General features: G+C 40.7%; 1 protein-coding gene across 1 annotated transcript in view; it reads right to left on the reverse strand.

The window, feature by feature from the left end:
* KIAA1549L (KIAA1549-like ortholog) overlaps window positions 1-14563 on the reverse strand; it is a 67569-nt gene that overhangs the window by 33676 nt on the left and 19330 nt on the right. Inside the window, exons 10-11 of the mRNA XM_009892697.1 lie at window positions 10552-10742; window positions 6537-6664 (exon numbers count right to left, since the gene is read on the reverse strand). Of these exons, the coding sequence (XP_009890999.1) occupies window positions 6537-6664; window positions 10552-10742 (319 nt within the window). The remainder of the gene's footprint in view (window positions 1-6536; window positions 6665-10551; window positions 10743-14563) is intronic.

Here is a 14563-nt window from a genome sequence, read left to right on the forward strand (position 1 = left end):
TCCATGAACAGCATAAATACTATACATTCAGAGAAGCAGTCGGCTTACAGGCTAATGGAAGCAGCTCGTGGTACCTCCTGGATATCATTTTCTCATACACAAAGTCTGCTAAATGTCCAGGCTACACGTCTGATGTGTTGCAGTCCCAGGTTTGCCTGGGATCCTGAAATAGTAGTTACCCGAGCAGGTTGCTTGAGATCTCTAAACTGACATTTGCAGTTTTTTCATGAAATACATGGGTATTTCATAAAAGCTTGCTTTGTTCACTTTCTACGAAGGTTTCTTGTCCTTAAAAGCAGAAGCAAGGATATCTCTCTCTGTATTATGTCTTCTCCAACCACATCTATTTAAATACCAAAGTCTTTCAAGAAGAAATGAGGTATTTCATGTTTGTAGAGAATCTGTCAACCCCTTTTCTTGGCTGGCACTTCTGTAATACCATCCCAGGCATGTTCAATAATTTTAAAAAATTATCTAATGGACAAGGACGATGACTATACAAAGAAGATAGGGAAGGCATAAGAACCTACAACAGAAGCTACTTCTTAAAGAAAATAGTGCTCTATGAGTTTTAAAATGTTTTGCAGAAATAGTTTTCTGTTCGCGCAATAAAACTGTGCATTTGTCTTCTTCAATGAGGACATATTAGTGAAAGATCACGACCATCCAGACTGCCGCTGGATCTGATGGCATGAACATCTACACGCTCTTTGCACTGTTGCTTGGATGAGAACTGCTGTCAGACTCAATTAGTGGCAGAGTAAAGCTCATCTGGAGGGGAAGGCAGACGTGAATTAAGAAATACTTAATTGCACAACCACCTGCAGATCCCAGTTCCTTCAGAGGTCTGCTGCAACAGGCCCCCTAGCAACATAGGATAAGGTATTTTCTTGCCATGAGAGAAGCAATCAAAAAGACTGGCTCAGAAAGGACAAGAATAAGCTGGGTTAGCCATGCTAATTGAGGTCAAACAGAAGGCATTTTCCATTTATTCATGCATGTTCTACCACGCCTGTGCATACAGCACCTGGGTGGCCCCGGTCACGCAGCATGGACAACTCAGAGGTGCTGGTTGTTCTCCCACTCTCTCTCCGGGGGAAGAGGCAGTGGAGCACCTTTTGCTTTTGTAGGAGTGTGAAGAGGCTCAGAAACGTGGCTCAGAAGTTCACAGAAGAGGTTATAACACTTGGCTGCCTCTTGCAAACCAAAACCAAGTGGAGAAAGCAACGCGAAATGGTATTGGCCACGTCCGAAGAAACAAAGGGTTCACTGTCACCAGCAGGACGCTAGCAGGGTCACAGCGCTCTCTATATTTAACACAAACACGCACAGAAAAAAGACAATTGGGGAAATGGAAACAGTATGGAGAAATATTAGGCTATGTCACACAAGCTGAAATCTTTGGTGGGGGAAGAAAAAAAAAAACAGAAAAAAAAAAAAGGAATCAATGTGTAAAGCTTCTGAAAGGTCCAAAGAGAATAGTAACTGGTGCTAATACGAGGGATTATGGTTAAGTGTAAGCAAACTACTCCAGAAAACCTAGGAGTTTACTTTGAGGGGGTGAAGAGTCAGATAAAGATCCCCACTAACACGCTTTCCGGGGGAAATTAAGCTAATTCTTCAGGATGAGGGAATGAATGATGAAAATAATAGACTACTATCTCTACACCATAAATTCTTCCTAGCACTCCAATTTTCCAGCCTTTCAGAGACACAGGCATCATGAAAGGGAATCATCTCACTTCAAATCTGTGCATATGCTCCAATGCAGTTGTCTGGGCTCCTTCCTTACTGGAAAGAGAAAGGAGAGTACCTCCAGAGCAGAGAAATCTGTCCCATTTAGCTGTGACCCTCTGGAGTCACTAGATAGCCTACCTGGTTAGGTCAGCTTAGGAAGCCAGCTCTAAAGGACCAAAATTTGACAAGATGAAGCCCTTTCCATTCTAACTTGTATTTCACCCCACCCAGCGCAGAAAAGGCAGATGAAGGGTGCTGGGTGTTTGCTGGGATACACCAGATCCTCTAGCTAACTCTCAGTCAAAGCAGACTGGTACATTGCTGCAACTGGATTCAATTGCTGTTACCATATTTAATTTTAATTTGAGTCACTACAGCAGACAACTGCTCAGAAATTCAGAAAAGCTGGCTCTGACGCCAAGCTGCCACATCAGACAGTGTGAAACCTGGTGGCCTACGCTTCTGGAGAAAAAAGGAGGCAGTATATCATAGCTTGGCTGAGTTACATCCAAAACTCCCTTTGATTTTAGCTAAGCCAATAATACAGCCAAGTTTTCCTCCCCGGTACTTTGTTCCTGCAGACACCTGATTTTCAGATATCCCTACAAAGAACAGAAGGAAAAGAGAATTAAAAATTTATAAGACAGCTTCTGCCTGGACAGAGAAAATGATAGTCTTAGAGACTGATATTTTAAAAAGGAGTGAGGCTCTTGACTGAATGACTTCTGAAAAGTTACATCTATTTTTAAAGACAATGTCCAAATGCTTGGAAGATGAGAAGAAGCGTTCCAGCTGGGATTCCTAGGAGAAGGAAAGGAAGGTTTCTGACACAAGGAAGTTTGACTCCATGAGAATGCTGCTTGTGCATCTCCACCTGTGATGTGTGTCCTTTTGTGACGATGAGGTTCAAGTACAAAACCCGGCTCAACTATACGAGTTCTCAGCCAAAAAGGTATGGAGTCATAAGCTTCATTAAGAGCTGCTATCAAAAAAGCTTTTGTTTTTCTCAAAACAAACAAGCAATCATGCCCTCCGGAAGATGCTAATGGGAAGGGTGGAAGATGCTAATGGGAAGGGTGGAAGATTAAGCACTTAAAGGTTGGGAAAACAATCTACACAACTTTCACTGGCTTCATTTTGTGAGGAGCTGATGAAAGGAAAGGTTTTATGTAGGCTGCTATAGTTCTTTAAGTACATGTGAGTTCAGCCATTTGCTTCTCCCTCAATGATGTTTGCCTTGATAAAACGATAGGCAAAAGTGCTAATATCCTGTTGTTCTCTTTCACAGTGCCTCTTGCAAACTCGTCTCGGAAATTGCCAGTACCTCTGTTGGCTGATTCATTCATCTCACAGTCCTCTAATATATGCAATTGGGCACTTTTGAAAAAAGGTTTCAATTTTTTTTTTTTTTAAGCACACAAAGTAAATGAAAGCCCAACTCATCAACTTATAGAAAGGAAATTTCCTATTACAATACTAATAAATGTTTTCCAAGAAAAACAAAATAAAAAATGCTATTAGCTTACCAAAATTTATCACTGTTGTAATACAAATAGATATTTTATTTGTGTTTTCTGTAGAAATAGGGCTCAGCTAAAGAGTTCTCCTGATCCTCCAATGCATTAGGTCCTTAAGCCAAGCCTGTCAGTCTGTGGTGGTTTCACATTGTTCACTCCCAGCCTTGACACACTCCATTTGGAGTCAATTTTAACGCAAGCCATATAGAGTTTATGTACTGAGGTAACATCCAGTGCTGTCATTTTTCCATGTAACTAAATGTCAGCAAGAAATAGAATCTAAAATTGGTCTGTAACTATGGCAACTAATGAGCCATTCTAACTTGGAGTCCCCAATTCAAACATGTGACCATCAAGGGATTCATTCCAGTGTTAAGATGCTGCTTTTCAGAGAAGAAAATATGCTGCTGCTTTCCCTGACATGCGCATTGGTGGCATCAGCCTACAACCAGGCGAGAGAGCTGGAGCAGGTTCAGACAAACAACTAGGAGAAAAGCAGCTTCTTTCTTAAACTGGAAGGAAAAACAACCAACAGGTCCTATTGATGCTAATCACGCTGGATAAAGATAAAACCCTGCAAAAAGAACAAAATATCCGAGATGACAACAGTCTTTGTAATCATAGCACTGAGGAACAAAGCGTAAGCTCTGTGATGAAAAGTAATGGGTGCCTCGATTTTTGTTTTTTAATTTCAACTTCAATAGGCATTTGGGATCTCAAAAGTCAAAAATACATCTGCACATGCATATAAAAATAAATGTGGGGTCAGCACTGTAATTCTGGTAAGGGGGAGGCCATTTCATTTCCCACGGCCACATCTTCCTTCTCAGAATCTGTTCTGAAAGGTTTGTGTCAGGAAAGTCTCTTAAACATATCATAAAAGATATGTCTACAGCTAAAAAGTCCCCATCTCTTTACTACAGAACAATGTATTTATGCCACTTCATATCTGTGCCTGGAAACTACCAGGCGACCCTTTATGGGGCCATGGCAGTCGAATGAAGGAAGTTCCTCAAGAAGTACCTGAAGTCTTTACCAGGAGGAGGGCTCTGCAGAAAAGGTGTTTCATGCACAGGTTCCTTCAAAGCCAGAATAGTCAGATGGAAACTATTCCATATTTTGTATATATGCTATACTATTACTTTTTAATCAGGGAAACCCAGCTTCTCCTTTCTGCCACAGAAGCCCAAGAACTTGCTGACAGCATGTGGTAGGAACAAACGACAAGTAACCATACTATGAAAGGATTTTGCACTAAAGATGTTTTCCTAGGAACCATTTAGCTCTTTTGCTGCTCCTAACAAGGAGCGCCTTGCCCTTATTAAATAACCATTATTCAGGCTTTCTCTCAGAAGACACAAGAGAAAAGGTAAAATAAACATGTAAATAAAGCAGTTATTAGTTTTCCACATAATTTGAAAAGTACCTCATTATTGTTATCACATAAAGTTGAAGCTAGAATTATAATGAAATTAAGATTTAAAATAAAGGGTCAGTGTTCCCTTATACTACATTGAAAGTTTTCTTTAAGTAGCATGTGTATCAGGAGAGAGGATTATAGGTGTTAGTCAGTTTTTTAACAAAGAAACTGGAAGTTCTTACCAATTTTCTTTGAAGATTTAAAACCTAACAAAACAAAAAAAAAATACCTTCACTAAGTTATTTTGCCTACATGCCTAAACATCACCTGACACTATTTCTGAATATTGGCTTTTCTGAGTAGAGAAGAAAAAACAGCAAAAATTACAGCTTTGAACACTGGAAACCATAAATATTGTTTTCTCATAAAATGAGCTACATTTGAAACAGAGAAAAAATAATCACAACCCTTGAAACTTAAAACCATGAAATATTGTTATGCTGTCTATAAAAAAAAAAAAAAAGACCTCTGAGAAAAAGCAGTGAGAATACTTATTATTACAAGTCTGAAGTAATCAGTAAAGCCACAGGTCTGTTAGATGAAAGCAGTACAGGTGACAAACACATAACAAAAGAAAATTAACAACTTCACTTCTCTGTGTGAATGTGCAATTGTGCATAAATCTCAGTGAAGCTGATTTAAAAACAGTGTATGACAGTTATATCAATTATACGGTCCCCACAAGATGCCATGCTGTATGGTACCTGAACGGAAAGAAGAGAAGACACTTTAAAAATGCAGTATGATTTTGCTGTACATAACAAAGGTTATCTCTGGTGCTTTGTATCTGTCTATATATTGCACTGCTAAAGCAGCAAAGCCTTTGCGTGATACTTTAGTATTAGGCATAACGATCATCAAGGAACGATGCGATGTGATACCAGGATTGCCACCAGAATGCTCCACAGAGGTTACTCAGGTGATTTACTGGAGAAAGGAGTAGAGATCTGCACTAAGATTTCCTCTTTATCCAGGTCCTCCTTTCCACACTTGTATTTTTAACAAAGAAGAATTATGGACTTGTGTTCATGACAGAATCTGGTGAGAACGCATCCAGTTTAATTCCATCCCTTCAGAGGGAAATGATCAATCGGTTCAACGACAGTGTTTTCTATTCGTATGGAAAATACAGCTATGGAAGCAAAGCTATAGCATGGGAGAAGTAAGCAGAGAGACAGACAAAAGAAATGCAAGGAAGAAAGGGGATTGATTTCTACTCCTATCAGATGTTCGCGATACATCTCAAGTCACAAGGTCACCACCATCAACCAAGGGCTTCTAAAAAACATCCAGCGTAACATCCTAGGTGCATCAGGAAAAGCTGTCAGTAAGTGTTAATAACAAAAAGGTATGATGAGGATGATAAAAGACAGAAAATAAAAGCTTTGGAGGTCTCACACTTTCTCAAATTAATTTTTACTTAATTAATTCATCTTCATCAGATCTGGGCCAGCTCAGCAAAAGCAGTAATGGAAATTAATATCTTAGGGCTCTACACAGAAGGAAAAAAAAAAAAAAAAAAGCTGTAAACCCTGTCCACCTTCTAAGCGGCATCCTGTTTTCATCAGTTCACTGGTATTTTAAAACTAAAAAAAAAATTTTTTTAGAAAAAAGAAAACTTGCAAAGGCCCACACATAAAGAGTAAACACCATACTGTTTCGGGTGAGGTTGAGAAACAGTTATAGCAGTAAAGGACAAAACCAAAACAAAACAAAACAAACCCACAAACAAACCAGCTACAAAGAGAAAATGCCTAAGTACTGCTAAAGGTATGGGAAGGTTGTTTCAACATCGCTACTGCCTGTGTGGGTACCGCTACAGGGGCAACTGCGAGCAGCTTTCATCAAGAAACAATTCTCACCGTTTCTTTTCCTTCCTTCGTCTTTTGTCACTTTTTGCGGTGCCATTACTTTCTGGAGGGAGCTCCGGCCGGAGCTGGGCTTTCCCGACCCATTGCTGATGATGGAGCCGTTCTGACTCGGGGACCGGCTGCAAGTAACCATAGCAACAAGGGAGGCTGTGAGTTCTTCCTTATAAACCTCGTTTCAAGGTTATTTCATTCAGCATAGTTTGCATCACTGAGTTTTCAAGTCTGATTTTGTAGCATAAAGAGATAGAATATAAACTGCACACAGAAACACAGTAAAGGCAGGAACAGAGCGCCAGCAGGAGAACACAACTTCTCTATTAGCTCAGGGCTGATAGGCATCTTAGTGGCATCAAAAGCAAACAATTCTCATGCACAACCCCCACAATGACAGAAGCAGCGCTGCAGAGGACAAAATAATCCTGTTATCAATTCAGTGTCATTTATACAGCTAAAATAAAGCAGACCTTTCTTTTTATACATATGGCTAAAATAATTCCTTTATTATTTAGCCTGCATTTACACTTGGCTATTTTGTCAGCCACAATGCAAAATTCACTCACTCACTTTACATGCACGCACGTGCAATGTGATGAGAAAATTCTCCTTTTTTCCACATTACATTGTTTAGCCAGCACCATTATTTGCTGAAATTCCAAAGAAAATGCTTGTTTTACTCAGCCATTGCATATCTTTGCCCTGAAACTGGCCCCTGCACAGGGGGAGGGGGGAGGGCAGCGCAGAACCACTGCGAGTGTCCAGTCCCATCGAGGAGTAAGAAGAGGAACGAGCAGCATAACTCTGGGCTGCGTCAGGAGCAAGCTCTTCTCTTTGGGGTGGGCAAACTACACAAGTTGGGAAAGGCAGGCCAAAGTAGAAAATGTTAAATTTGGTGCTATTCCACATCCAAACACAGTGTCACATTGTTTCTACACATGAAACTTGCCACAATGGGAATGAAAACAATCCACAGGACCTGTATAGTTTCTCATGCACCTATCCGCAATTAATCACTGAATTTTCACGGCCAATGACAAGATAATGTGACGAGGTTGCATCAGAGGAAAAAAATGGAATTAGTCACAAGGACTTTCATTTACAGAGAAAAAAAAAAAATCAAATCAAGTTCTACTGCTGTCACAATGGCCTTATATCCAGAAAATGGTACTAAAGCAAAACAACTGTAAAAACCATCCTGTAAATTACTGGCAATACTATATTGCCTGCTCGAAACATTCATGTACCTCCAGTTCCAACTTCCCTGCCTGGTGTAGGCAGAGAGCATTTACTGTGGTCAGAACAGGGAGGGACAAGTATGAGAAAAGTAATTCTTAGGGACTCTCTTTTGAAGACAGCCTAGGTGGAAATATATATAATTTGAGACAGGCTCTTTCCAGCTGCAGGGCTTTAGGAGAGCTCAGCACGTGACCCAGCTCAGCTCAGCCCAGCCTAAAGATTTCCTTGGGAAATTCTATTGAGAATAAATATTCTTGAAAAGTAACGTTTCTCCCCTATAAACCTGTCTGTCACTGCTAATGAATAATCCCAGCTCAGTAAAAAAATCCATCCGGGGACAGAACAGTACCTGGAGAAAATCTGCTCCACTTGGGAACAAGGAAAAGAAGCCAACACGGTTAGCTTGCACAATGATTTCTGCTGCCACTAATTTAAATACTCATCCTTTTTAAGTGGCCATCGTATCATTAACTGTGAAGTTTTCTTCAGTGGTAATATCAAAGAAGATATTCTGATCAGTTACCAGCCACTTCATGGGAGTCTGATTTAAATTGACCTTTCCAGGCTGCAAAGTAGCCTGGGTGAAAAAATAAATACGTAAAGGTCACAAAATATTTCTTCATCTTCAGAAACCATTAAATTTCATCCCCAGACACAGCTCCTAGGAATGAAAAAAGACTAAAATTCTGCATGTTCTCACTTACTCAAGTAATCACCCTGAAGGAGGCAAAACTAACTCTTAGCTATTTGCTTAGAAAGACACCAAGGTTCAACACATTTTATAGTGAGAATAACTTTCCTGTGAATTCCTGGATCAATTTGCTTATCAACATTTGTTTAAAATGGTGCAGAGTACATATAGGGGGATTTCTGCGCTCATTCAAAGGACTGAGTGAAGCGCTTAATAGCTTTTGTTAGAGGATGAATTAATAGGGCTGGTTTACATTTTTTGTATGTATTTACACACAGCTTTGGAGAGACTTCAAAACATTTTAAAGAACAGTTACGGCAAAGACTTGACCTGTGGTGGCCCAGCACCAGCAACCACAGCCAGTGTCATGGTCATCTTCCATTTGTCATCTCATCAGAGGATGGAAGACTTCAAAAAGGACAAGTGCTGTTTTTTTCATACGGACTGTATAACCTGACCTTCATGGTTTAAGTGATTTATGGTGTGAACAACACATGGTTGACATTAAAGGGCAGAATAACAGTTTACACCCAAACCCAGTGAAGCAATCGCAGGAACCGGGGGAGTTCTCAGCTGGGAAGAGTTCTCACTCTTCGCTATTGGTACTCCCTGCAGACAGCTCTCTGCATTCCAGGTGATGTACTACACAACGAGAGAAGTATGCCAAACCAGGCACCAGCTCAGGATCCTTCCGCTTCCATTCTTCTGTAAGGAAAACTTCATCTTATGACAAATGGGGAGGTCTACCCCCCATGAAGAGCAACAGCACCATGTCCTCCAGCCCCACACCGTGTGGGCTGACACCCTCCAGCACACACCTCCTGCAGCTGCAGATGGCTCCAGTGCATCCCTGTCACAGCATACAGCAATGCTGTGCTGAGTTTTCCATCCTATTCTATTACTCCAAAGGGGAAAATATCATTGCCCATTGACAAGTACAAGATGAGGTGACTCAACTATGAGGATGTGATTTTCTATAGAACTTCTCTGCACTAGCCAGGTACTCTTCTTTTAATCTTTTATCAAGTTCCTTCAAGAGGCAAGGACTGTGTAGTGTAATGGCCGTGAACTAGATGACAACTGTTACCTCTGTTCAGGCTGTTTACCTAACAGTTTTATTTTCCTCTGCTCCCTTCAGTATCATTCTTCAGCAATAACAAGTTGATGATCCTCCATTCTAAATTAATTTCAAGGAGACCACGTCAAGGAAAAATGGGCTTGAGGCGTGCAAAACAGCTAGGATGAAGGGATAATCTGCTTTCCTTGCCCGAGATGACCGAAGCAAGAAATAATGACCTTCAGCTATTCTGATGATGATTGAGGGTAGACATGAGGTAAAACTTCCTAACAGGAAAGGTAGTAAAGAACAGATTGCTTGAGGAGGCTGTGATCATCCCACCACTTGAAGAGTTTAAAACAAGGCAGCTAAAGTTGAGTTAGGGGTGTATTTTGCCTGGCAGTGGAGAAGAGGGGGAGCCAAATAGCTTCCTGGGGACCTTCTAATCTGTGATCCTACAACCCTGTAGACTTACTAGGAAGAAACTGCAAACCTAGGACACTTTACCCTAGACACTGACATTATCTAGTCTATTCTTACACTCTCAAAAGCTTTGTGCTGCTGTAGATGCTTTGAATCTAGAGGTCTTCCATAATTTAGTAGATGTTTAGGGTTTGCCCTTCTGCTAATGAAGACGTTGGGTCCAGTTCTGGAGTGACAGAGCTACAGCAACTTACAGTGGCTGAGGTCCTGTCTTTTGGTTCATTTGAGAGATAATTGGTGTTCATGCTCCAGATCCCATATTTCGTTTGGGTTCATCTCTTGTACAACACCAGCATACATACGAGAGGCACTTCCCATTTACCTCCTCTACGCATGTACAATCTTGAAAGACTTCACTTTATTTTGTCTTGTCTTCTGCAGCAATCTCACACACCCAGTGCAAACCAGCATTATGGCAAGAAGGTATTGTGGAGGAACCATCTGCCAAACAGAGCCCAAGTGCCAAACCTTACAGGTTTTTCCTAAGCAACCAGCAGCATGTACCCCATTCCACCCCTCCACAGAAACACACCAGTCCGTACCTTTTCCTTGTTTCATTGGATTTGGCAGTTTTGATAGTGCTCCCATCCTGAGTAATTTCTCTCTCGTGGGAGGCAGGAGCATCTCTCACTGGAAGTGGAAGTACAACCGTCTCCTGAGTCACAGGTAAAACCTCATCTTCAGCTCCCTGCTGACCTAAGTGTTGCTTGGCATAGTCAAAGCCTTGTACTGGCTGCAAAAAAAGTGAGAGAAAAAAGAAATTTCCAGCATGCATCATATATCAATACAAAATTTTCACTTTAATATAAAATTTTCCACTACCCCTTAACTTCTTTAATTACACAGGCCACAGGTAAAAATATGTAGATCACCATATGAATGCCCAACAAAGCAATTTTCTGATGACATCTCCATTCCACATATTTTAAACATGATCAGTTAGTATACAATTGATCTTGGCTAACCTTTCTTACCCTGCTGTAACACCCCCAGAAATTCCTGTAGGAGACAATGGAAGAATGAACATAGGCAAAGAAAAAAAATTAGGAGGGAGAAAAATAATAAGCCCACACATAAGATGGAAAACTTCCTCTATGAAAAAAACTCTTGTCTTTCCAAAGAGGGTGGGAGTAATTTATTCCAAATCAAGACAAAGTGAAAAAGGCACACATAAAAGTTTCATGGGCAATATTTTCCAGAAGAGGACCTTTTTCAGATCAGTGAAGTCATATTTCCCCTGGCTTGCCAGTTGCCTACTGGGGAGGTGGTTGTTGACTTCACTTGTTTCTCTGGGGAAGCAGCATTCGCAAGAGCCTCGCAGCGAGGCAGCGGAGGGCCGTGTGTCCAGCACCTCCTGCCCCAAAGCCCAGCCGGGCTTTCCCTGCCGCCTCTGCAAGGAATGAGCAGAACTGACCCATGCCTTCTGGGCAGAGCAACCACCCAAAGGTGTATTCCCTAAATGGAAAAATTAGGGCATTTAAGCAAGACTTAACTTTCCAAACTGCATTTTCTATTGGGAAAAAAGTGAAGGGGTAGGGTGGGGGTGGGGAGAACCCACACAAAACCCCACCAAACCACAAACCAAAAGCACAACCTGCATTTTCTATTGGAAAACAGAGAAGGAAAAAAAAAATGAAAAAAAAAAAAAATCACTCAAATTCCTGACCACCTCCGGAAAAAGTATGTAACACAAAAATGGTATTGCTACACTAAATTGAATGAAATTACCAAAAACTGGAAGGATGCTCTTCCTGGAGTACAAAGACTATTGACAGAATGCTAAAAACGCACCATAAAACACAGCAACGGTAAGCAACGGTGATTTTAACCCTCAAACATACTTTGGAAAACACATCAGAATTAGACAGTTAGTAACAAATAGTCTCTCTCAGGTTCTTGTCATATTGTCATTGAATATTTTAGTTCAGGAAGAGAACCAGCTGGATTAAAAAAAAACTGCTGATGGCACAGAAAAAGGACGAGCTCTGGAAAAAACATTTTCTCTTGTTCTGTCCCTTACTAAATCTGGGCTACAGCTATATATACAGATAAATTTCACAGGTGATCTCAGTCTGAAAAAAAAAAAAAAAAAAAAGGGCCTGTCTTCTATTTTTTAAAACAAAATAGAACATGCTTTTTGTTTATGGGGATCTACATCGCATTCCCAGTCTCCTGACTGAACTCAGGCTGATGATTTCTCATGTGATACGGACTCCAGTGTTCCTCTGATAAGTAGCTCCAGTGCATTAAGGAGATGCCAACTGGGCTAATGCTGATGTAGGAGAGCAGACATCTCCACACATTACCATGATGGAACTTGCAACTTATCGGAGAAATGCCAATTCATCGTCACCACCCCATGGCAAGTCATGATGCTACCATCCCTGAGGGAGCCTTCTGCCTGCCCTCCTCTGAAGGCAGGGTACCACAAAAGCAGACACCAAATTAAAAGGAAGGGAAGGAAACGAAGAATGGGGAAGCAGAAGCTCTGTGAAGGACAGCTAGGAAGAACTACGGCACAACATCCTAAATAGTAATATTTTTAACCAAAATAATGTTTTCCAACCTTATTATCTATATTAAGTGTTAGTTAAGACCCTCCTAGATATAATGCAAAAAAGTAACAAAAGAGAAAAGCTGTTTAAATCAGTTATTTCTCCCTTCATGCCTTTGAAAGAGTAGAAGTTACAACATATACTTCATATCCTATTTAAGTAAAAATTAAAAAAATAATAATAAAACCAAACAAAACCAAACCAGAAGCAGCAGAACATAAGAATTTCTACAGAACTCTGCAGAGTCCCAGCTCGGATCTGCCAAAGGAAGAAAATTAAGGGTTATTTTAATCTAAGTTCTACTTACCACCATGTCTAGTAACAAATTGAAATAAAGGAAGAGCTGAAAAAGCCATCCTCATCAGCGGACATATTGCGTTAAATAAAATTTCATCTTGGAACCCTGCTCTGTAAAAGCCCACAGGAGCAGATGGCTTTACCACCCCTGAAGGGAACTGGCAAGACTAAATCATGATCAGGCACTGCTGGAGCACTGCAAGGAGAGATGTCCAATACAGCCACAATACTGAGAACGACTGAAGGCCTGGGATTTGAATATTGCTTTTGAAATAATAAATGAATGATGAGACCATTAAATTACATTGCCTGGCAGAGGGTAAATTGAATATAGGGAGTTGTTTCTGGGACTTTTTTTCCATGTAATGATGATGAAAAACATACTGATGTTTAAAAAAAAAAGAAAGAAAATAAGTAAAAAAAAAAGAAAAAAGAAAAAAGGATGATCAGCCCCTCCCCTCTACATATATACCCACGTACACAGTCAGTTTCCCTAATCTTTTTTTTTCATGCCCTTTATCAAATTGATAGTGCTTGTTTTCTCATGGCCTGCAGTATTTGCTTTTGCTTTCAGGTCTTAGACTGCAGATCTTATCTCTGTTTACCTGCAAGCTTATTCTTTCATGCTCTAAAAGAAAGGAAAGGTGACAAATCAGATTACAGCCTTTAAAAAAGCGTGCTGCGAAGTAGAAAGCAAGGGAGGTAAAAAACTACCATCTATCCAAAACCTCGAAGTAAAAACAGTTGCTCAAAATAAAAACAACACTGAAAGAACATTAAAATAAATTCCAATCATAATTTCACCAATTTGAATTTATACTTCTTTTAATTTTACAACTGGAAAGACAACTGAAAAAAATGGTAACAGTCCCTTTTCCCTGCAACTTAGTCCAGATGTCCCTGATCGCTAAGGCAACTCAGAACAGCAACACAATTCCTAAAATAATCTACACTACGTATGGGAGGTCATTTTTTAAACTTCATTTATTTAGCCTTCAGTCCATTACAACAAAAAGAGTCATTCCTAAATTACCCGGCACTGGCAGCAATCCTGCTGTTATGTCAACATCACACGCACACCCCCCACCGGCTACAGAAGGATATTTAACGCTAAATGTTTCGTTACCCCTCCGTGCTGTGCTCGTGCGTCCCATCTCCCACCCCGCTGGCACAGGATGGGGGTCTCTGGAGGGGGTCTCTGGAGGGAGGTGGCAGCTCTGCTCTGCGGGGACCCGCAGCCTCCCCCTGCTCCCAGCGGCAATAGGACTGCAGCGATGAACACGCAGCTCTGCTCTGCCTGTCCCCTCCGTACAGGACTTTTGGAATCCGAACACAGAGAACGGCACGGCTGAAAACAAAACCAGCTGAAATCCCAAGGTTTGGGGTATCCCATAATACTCCTTTTTCCTCTCTACACTGCCCGCTGGGTATTCAAAAGGTATCCAAAAAATTGCTCCAGTGATTCAACAGCAAAACTCAGACACGCAGGAACAAAATATGAAAGCTGCTTCTTAAACTAAAAATCACTCTGCTGTGACTCCACTTACAGAACAGATTTAGCATTAATCAGTCTCAGGCACTTTTCTAAGCCATGAAATACAATATTTTCATTTTAAATATGATATAGGTATGTGCTCATCAGTATTGCCAAACTGCATGAAATGTAGCATTTACAGTTCAAGTAATTACCACTATTCCTGAT

Source organism: Charadrius vociferus, unplaced genomic scaffold (genome assembly GCF_000708025.1).
Source record: "Charadrius vociferus isolate BGI_N301 unplaced genomic scaffold, ASM70802v2 scaffold19, whole genome shotgun sequence".
NCBI classification, from domain to species: Eukaryota; Metazoa; Chordata; class Aves; order Charadriiformes; family Charadriidae; genus Charadrius; species Charadrius vociferus.